Source organism: Pseudonaja textilis, chromosome 3 (assembly GCF_049901715.1).
Source record: "Pseudonaja textilis isolate UNSWEBS1 chromosome 3, rPseTex1.2, whole genome shotgun sequence".
Lineage (NCBI taxonomy): Eukaryota > Metazoa > Chordata > Lepidosauria > Squamata > Elapidae > Pseudonaja > Pseudonaja textilis.
The window spans coordinates 145,968,754-145,987,170 of NC_141992.1; the positions used below are offsets into that span (position 1 = coordinate 145,968,754).

At 42.5% G+C, this 18,417-nt stretch overlaps 1 protein-coding gene across 1 annotated transcript in view; it reads left to right on the forward strand.

Annotated features, from left to right (window-relative positions):
• Positions 1-2,790: 2,790 nt before the first annotated feature.
• RTTN (rotatin) overlaps positions 2,791-18,417 on the forward strand; it is a 107,236-nt gene continuing 91,609 nt past the window's right edge. The window contains exons 1-6 of the mRNA XM_026699448.2: positions 2,791-2,956; positions 4,333-4,520; positions 6,087-6,276; positions 7,329-7,415; positions 16,510-16,600; positions 17,536-17,650. Of these exons, the coding sequence (XP_026555233.2) occupies positions 2,890-2,956; positions 4,333-4,520; positions 6,087-6,276; positions 7,329-7,415; positions 16,510-16,600; positions 17,536-17,650 (738 nt within the window). The 5' untranslated portion in view covers positions 2,791-2,889. The remainder of the gene's footprint in view (positions 2,957-4,332; positions 4,521-6,086; positions 6,277-7,328; positions 7,416-16,509; positions 16,601-17,535; positions 17,651-18,417) is intronic.

Sequence of the window (18,417 nt, forward strand, 5' to 3'; positions counted from 1 at the left end):
TGGTTCCCGGCCCACTGGTTGGCGACCACTGTGCTAGATTATAATTCTCATAATCCCAGCCATGGAAGTTGGAAATTATGAGAGTTACACTTGTACTGACCAAATACTCTCATTAAAATACCTCTCTTGTATTCATTCTCTAATACAAATAACACAAAACTTAAAAGCTATTCGTCACTAGTGTGACAATTTTTACTATTATATTTAGGGGGCAGGGAACCTGGTTGTGCCTATGAGAGTCAGAAGTCACCCAATAAAATAGGCCTTTTCTTACTTCAGAAATTTATGAAATTATTAAAATGTGGGAAATATAATTGCATATGAGATTCCAGGTCATTTTGTTGTTTTATTTCATAATCAACTTCCTGTGACCTTAAAACAGCTGCTTCTGGGAGGATTCAAATTTCAAGTCATGAACATATGAGGCGCAAATGAATAACATATTTCCCATTTTCTAAACTTTACATTATCTAAAGGAAACAGAAACGTTTTATCCACAGATTCCACTAATACAGATATTCTTCAACTTACAAAAGTTCATTTAATGACCATTTGAAGTTATAATAGCACTGAAAAAAGTGACTTAAAACCATTTTTCATATATATGACCATTGCAACATGCTCATGCTCATTTGATCAAAATTCAGACGTCTGGCAACTGACTCATATTTATAATAGCTGCAATGTCCTGGGATCATGTGACTACCTTTCGCAACCTTCTGATAAACAAAGTCAATGGGGACAGATTCACTTAGCAACCGTTTTATTAACTTAACAACTGTAACTTAACAACTGTGGCAAGGAAGGTTGTTAAAGGGACAAAACTCACTTCACAAATGTTTTGCTTAGCAACGGAAATTTTGGGCTCAATTTTAGTTGTATGTTGAGGACAGCCTGCAGGGATCTCTAATTTCATTTCCTCCTGATATGTTTGTAACTGATTCTTCTATTATTATTTTTCTGTTGGAAAGCTGTTCCTGATATTCAACCCAAATCTTCCCTGTAACTTAAAACCATTATTTCATGTGCCAGCATTATTTATTGTGGGATGCTTCTGATTCTGAAGAACTATCGCATTCCCCTTTCTGTTGTATTTTTAACAGTGCTAATTTCAACTCCCTTAGTCTCTCTTTACAAGACTGCTGTCTAATCTTCAAGTTTGCACTTAGATGACTCATGTAGTCAGTTAATCCAGTTTTCTGGCTAAGGTACATACATTTAGAGACAAAGGCAGAAAAAAAAAATCACCATCCAAGATTGTTCAGCTGACTTCTTTCTTCAAGTGGGCCTTTAATTCTAATACTTCTGTGGAACAGATCCTAAGAAGTATATTAATGTTTCATCAGATTTGTTACATTTTTATTTACAACTAGCTTGATATCCATGCTTCACTACGAAACTATTTGCTCAGGCTTAGTTTTGGGGGAGGAAAATAAGGGGGAAAAAATAAGGGGGATGCCTACCAGCATCCATCAGTATTCAATTGGCTAGCATCCTGTCAGTGTGTGAGATAGTTGAGGGCTGTTTGGAAACTGAAACAGTATTTGCTCTGTGAGCAAGGAGACAGCAATGAGCCTAGGCGTGGCTAAGCTCAACTGTTCTGTACCAAAGCTGCTTGGTGCTGTGAAACTAAAACTGAAGCTCCTCTCCTCTGCTTGTGTTTTGCATTTGGAACAGATTTCTTTTCAGGTGGGGAGGGGGAGTAGAACTCCTTAGCATCAGAGCATGTTAATAATAATAGACAAAATACTAATGCTCTGATGGTCATTTTGAACAATCCTTTCTTAGTAAGCACCTAGAAGCTAAGAGGAACATACATGCCAAATTTAAAGTTTTAGGCCTTACGGTTCTTGAGATTTTGTGATGATTGATTGATAGATAGATAGATAGTTTATATAAACCCCTTCGAAATTATCACTTTGACAGGTGAAAAGTAAATAATTGCAGATAAACTTACATCATGAATGATATTTATATAATATACTAGACTAGAAATAAGGTCGATTAGCTTGTAGTTCAATGTGTTGAGTCATCACAGCCACGAATTGGAGTAAAATACATACACACACATACAAATGTCCACTTCGAAGTATTTCCAGCCATACATTTGATTCCAACACACTTCAGTGCCACTTGAAAAGCCAGAGACATGCACAAAAAACACTACTGGAAGCACTTCACTGCCAGAATAAATGCTACCACCAGAAATTGAAAGTAGAAATTGGGTTGTGCTGGAAATGTTTCACCCATATTGCGTTACACTAGATTGCCGCAACTACAACTCCCAGAATTCCCAGTCAGTCTGGAAAATAGAAACAACTTCATGAAATGTTACTTGTGATCCAAAGTCTTATGTTTAGTGACGGATCAGAAGGTATTGCATACCCTTGCCTAGACCAGAGGTCTTCAACCTTAGCAACTTTAAGCCTGGTAGACTTCAGCTCCCAGGATTGTCCGCAGGCTCAAAGTTGCAAGGTTGGAGAACCCTGGCCTAGATGAAATCCTGCTGACCGAAACAATTCTGGCAGAGATTTCGCCATTGAGAAGACCTAGGCTGAAAGCCTGGTGGATTCATTGCATTCCTTGCAGCTTAAAGAGGCCGACGCGGGAAAAGCGGCGCTTCCAAAACGCGATGGGAGAAAAACTTTGTTATCTAGGCAACTAGGAAGACTCGAGTCAAAGCTCGCGAGAATTACCAATCACGCGACTCTATCTCCAGTAAAGAGCCTCTCGCTTGAGAATACACAGAAAACGGATGGGCGGGGAGCCAGAGAGGGAACTACGTTTCCCAGCGGCCTCTTGAAAAACAGCCTCCCGCTTTTTCCGAGCGCATTCGCGTTCTCTGCGGCGCGGCGGTTGAACCCGGGCCGCTCTGGGAAGGCGGCCGCGATGGCTGTGTGCGATGTTAATGCGGCGTCTCCCCCAATCGAGTTGACTCCGCTTATCCGGAAACTTCGTAAGTGGTCGGTTTGTCCGCACGGATAGCCAGTGAGCCTACTCAGAGACTGTTGGTTTTTGTTTTTTTTTACTTTTGGATCCCTAAAAGTTGATAATGAGTTTGCTTTGTGGGTGAAAAAAAAGTAGCCCCGAATCACAGTTTAGCTGCGCACAAACTCCCAATCCAGTATCCTCAGGATGTGCAAACCCCAGAGTGTATCAGTTGATTGCACGCAGAAAAGTAGCCTATTCCGCTCCTATTTCTCCATTTTTGGTTTTGAGTTTGAGTTCTCAATACGATCCCTTCTAAAAATCGCATATATTTTTATACGTAATTGATTGATCAGTGACGGTGTGCCATCCCAACTCTTAACGACCACGCAACATAGATAAGTGTCCTTCACAATCTTCTATACAAAGGGAATGCCAAAGATAGGGAAAATTAATAAGAGTGCAGATAACAGATAATCAGAGTTGGAAGGGACCTTGTAGGTCATCTAGTCCAATCCCCCGCCCAAGCAGGAGACCCTGCACCATTTCTGACAAATGGCAGTCCAATCTCTTCTTGAAAGTCTCAACTGATGGCACTCCCACAACTTCCGAGGGCAAACTGTTCCATTGGTTGATTGTTCTCACCATCAGAAAGTTTCTCCTTATTTCCAGGTTAAATCTCCTTGTTCAGTTTCCATTATTCATTATTCATTATTCGTAATGTGTCAACATTGTTGCAGCAGAAATGCACAAAATTGGCTAGAATGTAATGAACAGAGATGGAGTGAGAAACTCAAGGAATATTGAAACTATTGGGAAACGGAAAAATTGCAGTGGCAAAAAACAGTAATCAAAGCTTTTAACAATACAGAATATTATTCCTGATATTAAAAGAAGGGAAAACTGCTTAGAAGAATAGATCATATGAGACCATGGTTGAAAGGTGATGAACAGTCAGATGCCTTGTCCTCCCTAAGAAAGTATCCTAAATTTTCAGTGTGATGATTCAACAAAATCAATTCACTGGCTAATTTTATGCAAAGCAATACCTGTTAGTGAATATGCAGCCATGTATGAGTGTGGTATCACATGTCATATAGTAGATATGGCTCGATAGTTACATTGCTGGATTAAGAATGGAGAGATATAGGCTCTAATCCTTTCATAGTTGCAGAAGCTCATTGGGTAGTTTTGGACTAATCACTGTCTTTCAGCGCTAGACTAGGAAGTCAAAAAGTTCTGCCTGTCACCTGCACTGTGATAAATTATGGTCTGTAATGTTCAGTGAAGAGGTCTTTTATTCTGCAGCAGATTGGTTGGAATTTATAAAATGTGTGTGTATGTGTATATGTAAAAAAATAACTTTCATTTGCAATCTTTCCCTTTTTTTAAAAAAAAAAACAGGTCACGAGCTGTCTGAAATTAGAGAAAGAGCGCTTAAGAATATTTTATCTAAATTAAATCATAATTTGATTACATATGACGATTTGGTTCAAGAAAAGCTACTATTTGTCAGTCTTTTAGAATGGTTCAACTTTCCTGTAGTACCAATGAAAGAAGAAGTTTTGAACTTAGTGACCAACTTGTTAAAGGTATTGCCGTCTGTATTCATTTTTTTCTGAAAAAGTAATAGAAATAGTTAAGCATTAATGTCTTTACATTAAAAAATCACAGCATTACTCAATGTAAGCATTCTTTTGGAACAAAAACCTTAAAATATATACTTTGGTACATTTTTAAATTTTGACAATAGAGGTAGTCCTCGATTAACAATGGTAATTGGGTCTGGAATTTACATCACCAAGCAATATGGTTGTAAAGTACAACATCACAGTACTGTATTGGTCAGTGACAATACAGGTAGTCCTTGACTTATGACCACAATTGAGCCCCAATTTCTGTGGCTAAGCGAGACGTTTGTTAAATGAGTTTGGCGCCATTTTACGACCTTGTTTGCCACAGTTGCTGAATGAATCGTGGTTGTTAAGTGAATTTGGCTTCTCCATTTGACTTTGTTTGTTTTAAGGTTGCAAAAGGTGATCACGTGACCCAGGTCCCGGCAACTGTCATAAATACGAGTCAGTTGCCAAGCATCTGGACTTTGATCTGACCATGAGGTTCCTACCATGGCCCTAAATGTGAAAAACGATCCTAAGTCACTTTTTTTTCAGTGCCGTTGTTACTTTGAACAGTCACTAAATGAACTGTTGTAAGTCAAGGACTACCTGTGGTCCCGGTACTCCCTGTTGCCATCATTAAGTAAGAATCATAAGTTGTTAATCAAGTCTCAGGCTGCTTACAAGCAGGCTGTCTATTAGGAAAGTGGGTGCTTCTGAGTGTGAGGTGGATGGTTGCTGAGGAGAGGGGAAGCTTTCATGGGTTACCTGTGAGACATGGCATGAACGCAACAGGGCTGAGGGGTAGCTGCTTCTGGGTGAGAAATTATGTGAGTAACTTACTTGGAGCAACTTGTGACCTTCCCTTTTGACTTTACTTATGGGTAGCCGGCAGGGAAAATCGAAAAGGCAGTCATGTGACTTCAGGACATTGTAACTATGGTAACTGTGATCCAATGGCCTAGCACACAGTTTGGACAGCCAAAACTTCAAGAACTGGTCATAAGTAACACTCATTCAGACTCCTTGTAACTTAAAATGGTGCTGAACAAGTTGTTGTTAAATGAGGACAAACAGCATGTTCAGAATAATCAACAAAACATTGGAAACTAATCTAGATTTGTTCATTTGTAAGTCTTTGAAGTAACTCAACTGCAACTAAGATTCAAAATTCTGTACTATATGGAGAAAAAAAGTGCTACTATGATACTTATACTGTGATATGTACTATATAGAACACATATTATTATATGTAGTGTAAATCTATGTGGTTGTTTGTCAGTATTCGTGTAAATATAGAGAAAAATATTAAAGTATAATATTTAAATATAATAGGAAGGGGACAAGTACTACATGAAACACAGGCCAAACATGATACCAAGTCCTGCATTCTATGTTTGCAACCAGGTTTTTATTATTGTTGTTGTTTGACTTTTTTTCTCAAAAAGTTTCTTTAATTATAGACCTAGTACTTGTTTAACTCAGAAGAGATTAGTCACTTTTCTGATAATTTTAAATTCAATATTGCATTTGTAATTTTAGCGTCCTTCTGTTGTGGAACAATTGGTTGGAATTGGGGCAGTAGAGTTCTTCACTCAGCTTCGTCCCAATGTGGATTCTAGTCTACAAGCAGTGATTGATAGCATTCTTGATGGGCTGTTTGTGTTACCTTCAGACGTTATCTTGGATTATCACACAAAGCCCTCTCAGGCTGAACCAGAAGCTAATCCAGGTAATTTATTTATTAGGGGTCCTTGGTGTGCTCTGAGCTTGCTTGTTTTCTTGCAGACGTTTCATTACCCTAACTAGGTAACATCATCAATGCTAGTAAGGAGTGGGTTTGCTGTCAGTTTATATTCTGGTGTCTTGCCCTCGTATTTGGGTGGGGGCGGTTGTAGAGATTCTTTGGTTGGGCTGTTTACTGATGGCTCTTTGGCAGTTTCTTTATTGGGGTATTGCTTACTTGATTGTTGGTCTGAAGTTAACCTTGGAGTTAATCTTATGCTGATCTGAATGCTGATTACTGGTGGAGAGGTGCCGGACTCTTTTTCTCTTTTGGGCTGGTTGATTGTCTCTTTTCCATAGTCTATTGATGGCTAATTTGTCAGAATGCCAGGTTTCTAGAAATTCCCTGGCATTCACCTGTTATTTATTTATTTTATTTGTTTATTATTCACAGTATGCTATTAGCAAAGTTTACTGAATCTAATGCTGTTTGTGTTCATCACTGTTGATCCTTTAAGTACAGGTAGTCCTCAACTTAACCATTTGTTTAGAGACCTTTCAACGTTATGAGACTGAAAGTTACTTACAACCAGTCCTCACCCTTGCTGCAGCATATCCACAGTCACATGATCAAAATTTGGACTCTTGGAGACCAGCATATATTTACGACAGCCCCAGCATCCTGGGGTTATGGGATTGCTCTTTGCAACCTTCCCAGCTGCCTGTCATATTCAAATAACCAGGAACATTTGTTGAATTCAAAATACAGAAAAGTAAGCCAGATTCATTTAACGGCTGTGTGATTCACTTAACAATCACAGTGATTTGCTTTACCAGGGCAAAAACTGTTGCAAAATTCAGTATGATTCACTTAACAGCCATCTTGCTCAGCAGCAAAAATTCTCATTCCAGTTGTGGTTGTAAGTGTAATTCTAAGAAGAAAAACAAATCTGACAATGTAAAAAATTCTTGATAAATAGTGACACTGGAGATCTGGACTAAAACAATCACAAAAAAGAGGGAATACTGATATATACTATTGTTTTATGTTTTGTTAAGTAAATCTCAAAGAATCTCATGCTGGATATTTTCATCAAGGGAAAAATCAATCACAAGAGTCAGAAACGCCACCCAAACAGCCAACTGGTAGGTAATTGCAATACTTAAAAATTTTCTCTCAATAATTTATCATTGATCTACACAGAAATCACAGATAATAAATAATGTTTAGTGAGTATATTAAAATGTGCACATGTGAACACTGTACTATGAGTTACTCAATTTTGATTGATAAGGTACTTAACTACAGCAAAGATTTCTCTGGAAGCACTCGTCTAAATCAGACACTGTACTCTAGTATTTGGGATGTTATCAACTATTATTTGATAACTTTGTTAAAAGTTTTCTCAACTTTAGTAAATCCCAATCACATCACATAATTAAGGGCAATTGTAATAGCTTGTAACTTGTCTTCTACTATTTTGCTACCAACTAGACCAATAGTTTATTTCATTTGTCAAAGGGGCCAAAACAAGAGGGAGAAGAGTAATTTGAACCAAAATTTTCTAAAATACTGTAATCTCAGGGTCTCACCTGAATCATGTCTTATCTTGTTTTCATCTTGTTGTAAAGCTGCATTTAGGGCACATTAGATATACCGTGCTTAATAATGCCTTAACATTTTTACATGTACATAATTTGGAGCTATGCAGTAGTTGGGTCATCTGCCTGAAATATGTTAAAAGCTAAGACAAAATAATGGACCTCTACCATGTGAAGTAATTTAAGAATGACTAATGTGTTCTTTCAGACCAATTGATCATATACTCTGAATATAGGCAGTCCTTGACTTTTGACCATTCATTTAAGGACAGTTCAAAAGTATGATGGCCTTTAAAAAGATGACTTATGGCAGTACTTGCCCCATGACCATCAAGTCACTTTATGGTCAGGTGATTGAAACTGGATGCCTGGCAACTAGGTCTCAGTTAGGACACAGTGTCCTGCAGTCACATGATCTATTTTCTACTTGTTTGCATATTTTCAGCAAAAGACATCCATTGGGGAAGCTAGTTTTGCTAAATGTGTGATTTGGTTAAAAACTGGTGAAATGAATAGCTTAAACCATTATACAAATTGTCATAAAACTGGTTCTGACTCAACTTACAATTGCAACAACTGAAGACAGAAATTCTGGTCCCAATTGTAGTTGTAAGTTGAAGACAACTTGTATATCCTCTAGAGTATATTAAATCTCCGTTCATTGTTCAGCAGATAGATTCTTTTAGCAAAGAACATGGTTTTTGTTTTATATTAATTAATTTGCAGTCCTTATTCTGAGCAATACAGAACAAGCTTCCCTAAGCTTCTCAACTCCATTGGAGAGATAAGAAGTAATCCTGCATTCTCAGCATATAAAAGAATCAATATATGAGTTTTTGCTTTGACGAGAAGTAGATATTAACGATCAGACTGATTCTTTTAAACATGATAAGGAGTGATGAGTTTACTTAATTTTCTTTTAGTTTATTGGTAATAGTGAGCTTCAGTAGTTTCTCCTTCGAGCTGCTCGGATCATCCAGAGAGTGGGAGGTGCTTCAGTCTGTGTTGATTATAGGCTGAGTTGAACTATTGAGGAAACGCCCTCCCTCCATCACGTGGCTCCATCCAGGCGTTCCCCCAGTTTCTGCTCAGCCCTGTGAAAGCTAGGCTGCATTGTTTATCCCACCTTGGCCGTTTCAGGACTTCGCATTTTTGCTTAAGGTTTGCCTTAAAATGTTTTTTCCTTAGCCTCTGGGCATCTGGCTGTGTCTCTAGAGAAGGGAGAGCGTTCCTTGCCCCCTCAGGGGGAGTAAACGGTGGTATTGAGCGCTCTCGCCACCCCCCACCCCCAGCCTCTTTCTCAACTCCTGCCGCTTCCAGCCGCTCCTTGTTAGTGGCTCTAACTGCTTGCATTTTAAAGCGCTGCTGGTTCTTCCCCCACACGAACGCCGCCCCGCCCCTATCGGCCTCATAGCCTTGCCGGAGGGGTGTAATTCCGCCCTGAGCAGCCCGACGTTTGACTGATAGGCAGCCGCCTTTTTGAGCGCTGCCTCGTGGCCGGGAGCTAATCAATTCTCCGATCTCCATAACAATGACCGCTGCGAATGTTTCTAGCTCGCCTTACAGGCTTCCCCAGCTTGTTCAGAGCCTCTATTTCTTTTGATATCGTTGGCTATTCCGCAGCAGTGCTCAGGGCGAAGTAGAGCAGCACCCTTGGTACTCCTGGTTGTGTCCTGGGAGCAAAGCTGCTGGAGGCCTCACCTCTCCAACCCAGGCCTAAAGAGGCCTCAGGCGTTCATTTGACTAATTGGATAAGTTTGCCTGGGTTGCACAGATTGAGATCGGATTTCATGTGACAAAAACAAGAAATAAAAAATAAGAAATAAAATAAAAAATGAAACTAAGAATAAAAATAAAAAAGTAAAACAAAATAAACAATAATATGTGAATATATACCTTGTTTATACATATTTATGTATATTTTCATACTGATAAACAATGCTCAGAGCATTGTTAATAGTACAATGGCAAATGACTCTGTACTTCTATCATGCTAAGCATATGCAATGAAACAGAATGGAATCTAATACATGGGAAAGCCCTGTCATAATCATAATAACAATATCATATATATATATATATATATATATATATATATATATATATATATATATATATATATATATATATATATATATATATATATATATATATATTTTACATCAAATTCCAAAAGGGGATGCGGACCAGCCAAAAGGATACCCAGCCTTCTGTTATAGGCTGAATCCTAGGCGAGCCAACCGCCTCTATTATTCTTCTGTATGATCTTTACCTTTTAAAATGGCAGATGACAACTAAGGCCCCCTTGAGGGCCAAGTAAGTCTCACCTTTGCGCAGCCAGGCTAAGGAAACTTCAAAGGCCTCTGAGGAGCCCCAGTGACACAGTGATGTCAGGGCAACACTCCAAAGCTACTCTACAGCCAGCTGCCTGCAGCTTGGCAGTTCGGGTCCACTGGGCTCGAGACTGACCCATCCTCCCAAGATGGGCAGAGGGAGGACCCAGATTGTTGAGGGCAATATGCTGACTCTGTCAACTGCTCACAGAGAGTTCTAAAGCACTGCAATGTAATACATAAGCACGATGACTGTATGAGATGCCTTAAGGCATCCTAAGCATTGGAGAGGGAATTCCTCAGGCGATCCAGGGGTCTCCTTGGTGCCCCCAGCCCCCTCCTCACCGTTCTTTCCAGTTTATTCTTCCCTCCTCAGGTGCAGCTCTCCCCAGGGACAGCAGGCCCTGGTCCACCGACCAGATGGGCACGCGAAGCCATACTTACTTCATGACCGCGGATCTGTGCCAAGAGGAGCCAGATATAATCGAGAATGAACTCATGGATGGAGCTGGCTACCCGCCAGGGAGTTGTAGAAGGTCTCCAACAGATTTCCTTACCCGGCTTCCTCCCAATGACTTCCGAACACGAGTCGCCATTGGTCAGGTCCCCTCTCGGATCGGATTCTACCACGGTCAGGTACCTTACAGAGGGTCTGTCCTCCAGAAAGAGAACAGGGGACGAGGAAGGTAACTAGATCTATTCAGGAGGAGGAAGAATTCAAACTGGGGCCATCTCATTGCAGTGCACCCCGGTTGGAAATGTTCACGGTGGGAGAGATGTTCAGGATGAGGGTCTTACCCCCGACCATCCCTCCTCGGTGAGCTGGTTCAAGCCGCTCCTATTCAATCACTTGTCCTTAAGGCTCCAAGACAGCATCCCTGGCCTGTTATCTCAGTCTCCCTCCGCTTTTCCTCCGCGGAGGTGGGCTCAGAGGATGGCAACTTCAAGCAGCCCGGTGTGGGAACCGTGATTCCGGCTACTCCGACCGGCTTCTCTGACCTGGTTTAAAACAGCTGTCCCCCACCGTGGACCCCCTGCCCCATCCAGCCAGGACAAGGGGTTTGTTATCCAGGATCCTCTAACCCACCTAATACCCTTGAGGGGGAGGAGCCCTTGCCGGCTTAGCACCCTCCTTCTTCCCTGCGATCCTCTGGAGGTTCTGTCAACCGAGGACAAGAGGCCTGAACTAACCTCTGGGCGCTCCAAGCCTATGCTGGGGCCTTCAGATCAGCTCGGCTGCTTTCTCTTTCTCTGGGTCCTCGACCAGATGGATCCATCTACTTTAGCAGCATGTCCCCTCATTCCTTCAAGGGCGCATCAGGTCATCGCTGACCTTCGACGTGGCAGAATCCTCAGCCGTCGCCACTTACCATTCAGTTAAGTTCGCCAGTAGTGCGCTAACCTCTCTTGTGACAGCCCCCGCCTCCCTGGCTCAAACACCGACAGGCGGATGTCAAACCCGTCTTGGCTACTGCTCCCATCAAGGGAGACAATTCACCGGCTTAGCTCCGGAACCCCTGCTAGTGGATTCTTGAAGCAAAAATCCTTCCCTCTCTTGTGGAGGCCAGAGCACAGAGCCCCCAACCATGTCAGAGAGGTTCCCGACCCTTCCACCAGCCTCCCTCTGGCCCTTTCTCAGGTGGCCTAGAGGTGGAGCACGTGCCTCCCAATCAGGAGGTTGTGAGTTCGAGCCCAGGTATAGGCTAATATTTGGAATAGACTCTCCTGTTGGAGCTGGGGTTGGACTAGATAACCCCCAGGTTCCGATCCCCCTCTCCTCTCGGCCATCCCACAGGATTGAGCCGATTTGGGCGACAGGATCAGAAAGGGCGGTACCATAAGAGACCCTCAGGGGACCAAGCTGTAGTCTCTTCCGACGCCTTGGCTCGGAAACGCACACCCCTTATACAGGCTCCAACCCGCCCCACCCTCAGTGAGGACGGCGCCTTGCTCCCACCTCTTGGGGCCCCCACTCCCTCAGGTGGTTGTAGAACGTTCCTAGACCTAAACGACCTAATCTTTCCTGCCCCCGCAGGACTAAGTTGTACACCTTGCAGTCCTCCCCATTGGGTACCAGGCAAGGGGACCGGCTCTCTCTTATGGTTCTTCCAGTAACGTTTCTACCCATCCTTTTCCGGCTCCCCCAAATTCGCGGGTTTGTTTTCAACTTTTACCTCTCTCATTAGGCGGACCTACCTTGAGTTGAAAGCGGTCCCCTGAACCTCCCAAGGTTCTCGCAGCTCTAGCGGTTCCCCTCAGGAACCTTCCCATTCGTCCCCACCTTTACACGGGACCCCTCATCCTGCCCCTCCTCAGACGTCCAGCAGAGAGGGACCCCAGAGCTCTCTCTCTGCCCCCCCAAGACCATGGGCTCCTCGTAACCTGACGAGCACCAACTGTCGCCATCTAGCCGGATAAACCAACTCGAGCCCGTAATTCATTTGGTAAAAGGGGGAAAAGAGTTCTCTCCTCGGAGAGATCCCTAGCATACAAGGACCCGTCAAACCTATCTGGTGCTCCAAAGGCAACACTAGTAGAATTGTCTAAATTTTGGGGTAGGCTGGGCTCAAGCATTTCTATTGTTCCCTGGGCCCGTTTTTTCTCGCCAGAACCCCTAAGTGGTTTCTGCTCTCTTCGAACGCCTGGTGGAAGTATCCAGAATCCACGCCCAGGGTCCCTCCAGGGCCTTACCCTCTCCCCCAGCGATACAACCTCACATCCAACTAGGGCCACTCCTTCAGGGAGCCCCAAAACGATCCTCCTCGCCACAGACGCCTGCCTGCCCGACTGGGGCACTTTACCCACTCGTTCGAAGGGCGCTGCGGGTGTAGTAGTAGCCCCGCAGGATCCCCTCTCAGCACGGGGCCGATAGTTGGAGACAGAAAAGGGTATGCAATACAAAATTGGGTGGAACTCCTCGTCATACTCTGGGCCCGCGCAGCTCCCACCTCCAGGTATGTGGGTGCCGCGTCCTCCTCACCATCAGTGTCACCGCCAAAGCCACGTCTCAGACAAGGGGGCACCTAGACCTCTCGGTTAATGAGAGAAGCCAAGCGCCTCTGCCACGGGGCGGAGTGCAATCTCCTCCTTGAAGCAGAGCCATCTCAGGAGTGTCAATCACCAAAGTGGATTCGCTGGACAGGGTCATGGGGGTCCAATCCGATCAGCGTCTCTCTCCCGTCTCTGTTCTAGGGGCGGTCACATTCTTCGGCCTGCCAGTCGAGGATCTCTTCACATCCCCTTCAACACACACTCCTGATTTCCTTCAAGGTTCCCTCCCATGGGACCTAGGATCATGTCACCCTCACGTCGCCCTCGGCTCCCAGGGGTCCCCTGCATCCCCACTAGCACTAGTTTCCCAGAGTCATACAGGAGCTGATCCCGAGAACGCAGAACCTTTCAGGTGGCTCTCCCCTGCCCCAGGCACCTTTGGTTGGCGGTCCTCCACAACCTATCGGTCGCTCCTCTCTGGAAAATCCCCGGGGGGGATCTCCCCTCTCAGGGGCCCCTCGGCTCCGGAACCCTGGCTCTAACTGGTCCCTAGAGCTTGAGCAGAACCGTTTTTAAAAAAACAAACAATCAAACTAGCAATCAAAAAGAAAAGAAAAGAGAGAGAGAACGAGAAGTCCCCTGACCAGATTATTGACCCCATCTTGGTTTCAGACGATCCTCAACCATCCAAACCCATGAGATCACCCGAACTAACTCGGCAAGCGGTGTCACCTATCTCGGGTCAGCCCTTGTTATAAGGCATCCTCAGACAACCCACTAACTTGTGTCCTCCAACTTTCCTCATACCCTCGCCTGAGACCTTTTTAGGTCCTTTTACCCCTCTCTCAGGAACTCTTGAGCCTCTCAGGGAATTCTCCCTCCAGCTCTTAACTTCAGGGTTCCGTTTCTGGTGGCCAGTGCTCGGCTCGTCGATTCTTGGAGATTGCAGCATTGTCGGTAAGAAAGGACCTCTGCATCTCCTTTGCCGTCCGGGCGGTTCTCCGGCCCGACTCTGCCTTATTGCCCAATGGCCAACCGAGCCTTTCGCAAGGCAAGGATCTCATTCCCCCAAACCTCTGCCCAACCCTCGTGCGAGAGAGATACCTGTACTGTGCCTCTCGCATCTACCTTTCGCACTACCAGCCCTCATGAGGTCTGAAACCCTTTCCTCCTTTCAACCCAAATCTTTGGACCACGAAGTGCCCCCTCCAACCTTCGACTCTGGATCAGAGCTACTATCCCCAGATCTCACTTGTCACAAGTTTGCCAGTACTAGTGAAAATGCAGCGCATCCCATCAGAGAGGCAGATACACCGTAACTTGGGTCACTCAAGCCCCTATCACTGATAATTGCCGGGCCTCCACCGGACTCCTCCGTCTTCCTTCATTAGGCATTCCGAGATCGACATATTGTCTCAGCTAAGGCCTCGTTTGGCAGACGTGTCCTGCGGCGGGTCCTCAAGGACCCAGAGAGGCTCCTGAGCCAGACGGGGTCCCTCCCGTAGGACAGCCAAGCTTTGGTATGTCCCACTCTCTGGATGATCCGAGCAGCTCGAAGGAGAATGGGCGTTGGTTCTTACCTGACACGCCATTTCTATTCGAGCTGGGAGGATCATCCAGCCCCACCCTTATCCTTCCGTCTGGTGGGGTCCTGTTTTGGCCAATGAATCATTAAGTCTAGTAAGATGAGAGTACGGTTTTCTCTTCCCTCTCGACTTCGCATAAACTGGGGGAACGCCTGGATGGAGCCACGTGATGGAGGGAGGGCGTTTCCTCAATAGTTCAACTCAGCCTATAATCAACACAGACTGAAGCACCTCCCACTCTCTGGATGATCCTCCCAGCTCGAATAGAAATGGCGTGTCAGGTAAGAACCAACGCCCATTTTCTCTGTTTTGGGTTTTGTGTGTTCTGTTGTTACGGCAATGAGATCTGTGATGCAATGGTGGGTTGAATGTTTTGATGCAGGTAGCATTTTTATGAAAATTTTTAAATACTTTTGGAATTAAGCTTTGCTTAAAAAATTGGAAGGTTTGGCTAAAATGAAACTATGTAAAAAAGAGAGACTAGTGTAACTTGGCTAAGCAGTGTAAAATCTGAATAGAATTAAAGAAATGGGAACCTGAGGGCTGAGATATTACAATGTTGTTTAAAGAATGCTACCCAGTAAAGCAGTAAACTGAATATGAAAAGGTAGGTGTTTTGAACAAAGAGAGAAGAATTAAAAAATCTAAAGCTTATGTTGGGAAAGAGCAGAGATGACTACATCATTAAGAGAAGAATTGGACCCAAGAATGGGAAAAAGCCTGAGAACAAAATCCAAATAATTGATTTTATTTGGCATAAGATAGGTCCTGAAGAGTCTGTTCTTCTAGTCTATCACAATGAAGAGCATTGTTGGAATCCCGGCTGTGCCTCTTTCCTAACTTTGCCTGGCTCGAAAGCTGAAAACAGAAGAGCATTGAATCATGTGGACATTGAGGTAGCTTCTGAATAAACAAATAAATATTGAACTATGAAGTATGAGGGTTGAGCTGTCATATACAGTATGTCAACAATCACCAGCCATCCAGCTTCAAGGCCAAAAGTTCAATTCAAAAAGTCTGTTAAACTATGAGAAGAAAGGGGGGGGGAAGTTGCAGAATTAATCTAAATGATATATAAATGGAAGAGCCATGGTGGCGCAGTGGTTAGAATGTAGTATTATTTCAGGCTGACTCTGCCCACTGCCAAGAATTCAATCCTGAGAGGCTCAAGGTTGACTTAGCTTACCAACCTTCTGAGGTCGGTAAAATGAGGACCCAGATTGTTGGGGGCAATCTTAGAGAGGGCTGTAAAACACAGTGAAGAGTTATATAAATCTTAAATGCTATTTCTATAAGAGGCCAATGTGTTGTTTTGTGGATTCCCCTTAGTATGCAAGAAAAAGTTTTATCTAGCCATGCTATGTTAGGTATTTGAGTAAGAATAATCTGAGGTTGAGCCATACTGCGTTGAGTTTCTCAGAATTTATGCAAATAGCATAAGCCACCAATTTGTAGATTTTCAGTGTATTCTTCATTTCTGTATTAAAAAGCTGTTCTGTAGCAAATTAAGTAATAAATATTTAAAATCTAGCTTCAAACTCAATTTCAAATAATGTGATTTTTAATGTAGAATTTTAAAATTCAGCATTAGCAGTACTAGATGATTATTATTATTTTTAAAAGGTAAGTAGGGTGATATAGACACTGTTGTGTAAACACTGTCTATTCCTGTAAAGCTCTTGAGAATTTACACATGCAGAATTCTTTGTGGGGTTTTTTTTCTTCCAGTGCAACATGTAGTGAAATGTCTGAAGTTTTCTACATTTCCTTGGTTATCCCTGACCACCACAGATAGACATGTTCTTTCATCAAGTGAAAGGTAATATATTAGTGCTATAACTTATCTCAGAATATTAAGTGTATTTTGCTTCAGCTTACAAATGATTTTGAAAGAGTGTAACTTTAGCAAAGCTATGGTAAAATAAACTTATAGCTCCCCCTCCCCTTAATTGGACAAAAGTTCACACCATAATTGGTTTTGTATTCGTTCCAATTTTGGCTTTCTAATTGATGCTCTTGCAGAAGCTAATTTTCCCAACTTGGGTTGATTTCAGTGGCAAAACATTAATCTCCTTAATGGTAAATTCCTATTGATTAACCTTACAGTTACTTGCATTTAAAAGGCTATGGTATACTGAAATAAACGGGGCTTAAAAAGGTCCTAGATTTGCCTGAATTCTGCTCAGTAGCAGCTACTTATATTGAAATGTTAGCTACAGCCTATAACAGCATACACAGTATATATTGTTTATGCGAACAATACTGGAGAGCCTCAAGACATGGAAATTAGTTCTCACAGATCACTGAGGAGTGTTAAGTTACACTATATAGGAAGCTTGTTAGGAAGAAGAAACAAGGAAACATTTGAAGGCTCCCAGCAGCTAGAAAGTTGATAACTTTGTATTGGATAAGAACTATATGAAAAACCACAGCAGAATAAACAATGCTAGTAATTATGCAAGTCAGTGCAGGGGTTTTACCCTCTCTGCATAACATCCCAGAGTCATTTCTAGAAAAATGCATGAGTAGAAAAAGGCAGAGATACCATGTGATAAAGTGAGGCTTGCTGGATGCTCCATGGGATACTGAGAAAAAACTCATTCTCAAACTGTGTTGTATGTCTCAACATTTAAACGATGCTGAGCTAAACTATTTATGTTGTTGGTTTACTATCGAATCCAAAACTGAATGAATGAGAAAGATTTCAATAAGTTTGGAAAATGCCAAGCATCGTCATTTACATGTATTTTTCAGTTCACTGAGAAGCAAAAACTCCAAGTTAATTTGGAATACTTGTGAGCTTCTGCGAGATGTTATCATGCAAGACTTTCCTGCCGAGATCTTTTTACAGAGGCCAAAGATTGTTCAGGTTAGAATGCTTTCATTTAATTAAAATATTTCATTGGTTGCTTTGGGTAAAAGTAATATTTGGAAACCTTGAAGTTGTCAGGATCACTTGTTTGAAATACATCATAAGAGCAAGATATTTTTCTACACTGAAGCCAATATATTCAGAAGTGAACATTTCACTCTTATTAAGTACAGAGGTAGATCTTAGATTTCCCTATGAGAAGGATTTTGCATTTGCAAAATCACCATCAGTGCCCAACAGTAGTCAGCCAGCATTGATGGATTCCAGTTGCCCAGTTTTCTATTGTGGCAGTATCCTGGTGAAAATTTCATGTTCACCACTAACTGCACCTAGATATTCAGGAAAGAAGTCCACATGTGAATGCAGAAAACGAATCTTCAGTGACATGTTGCATTTCATGGTCTTGAATGCTGTAAGAAATTTGTCAACCAACTGAATGTATTTTGGTACTCTGTAGTTGCCAAAAAAAAAAAAAATCTCAACAGCATTCTTGAATGCTTTCCATACATCTCTAAACCATCTTAAGTCTTTGAAATGGAAATGGGAAGTGGTGGCTTATTATGCCTGATAAATCTGACATTTGATCATATAAGTAATATGGGAAAGAAAGGCAATATTTGCCTGATACATGCCTGAGATTCATCTAAAATAAGAATTACTTTGATTATATGGATGTGACTCCATTTAATGTATAGTCTATAATTTAGTGTATTTATATAAAATGTCAGGGATAGATGTTTATACTCACATAGAAAATTGCAATT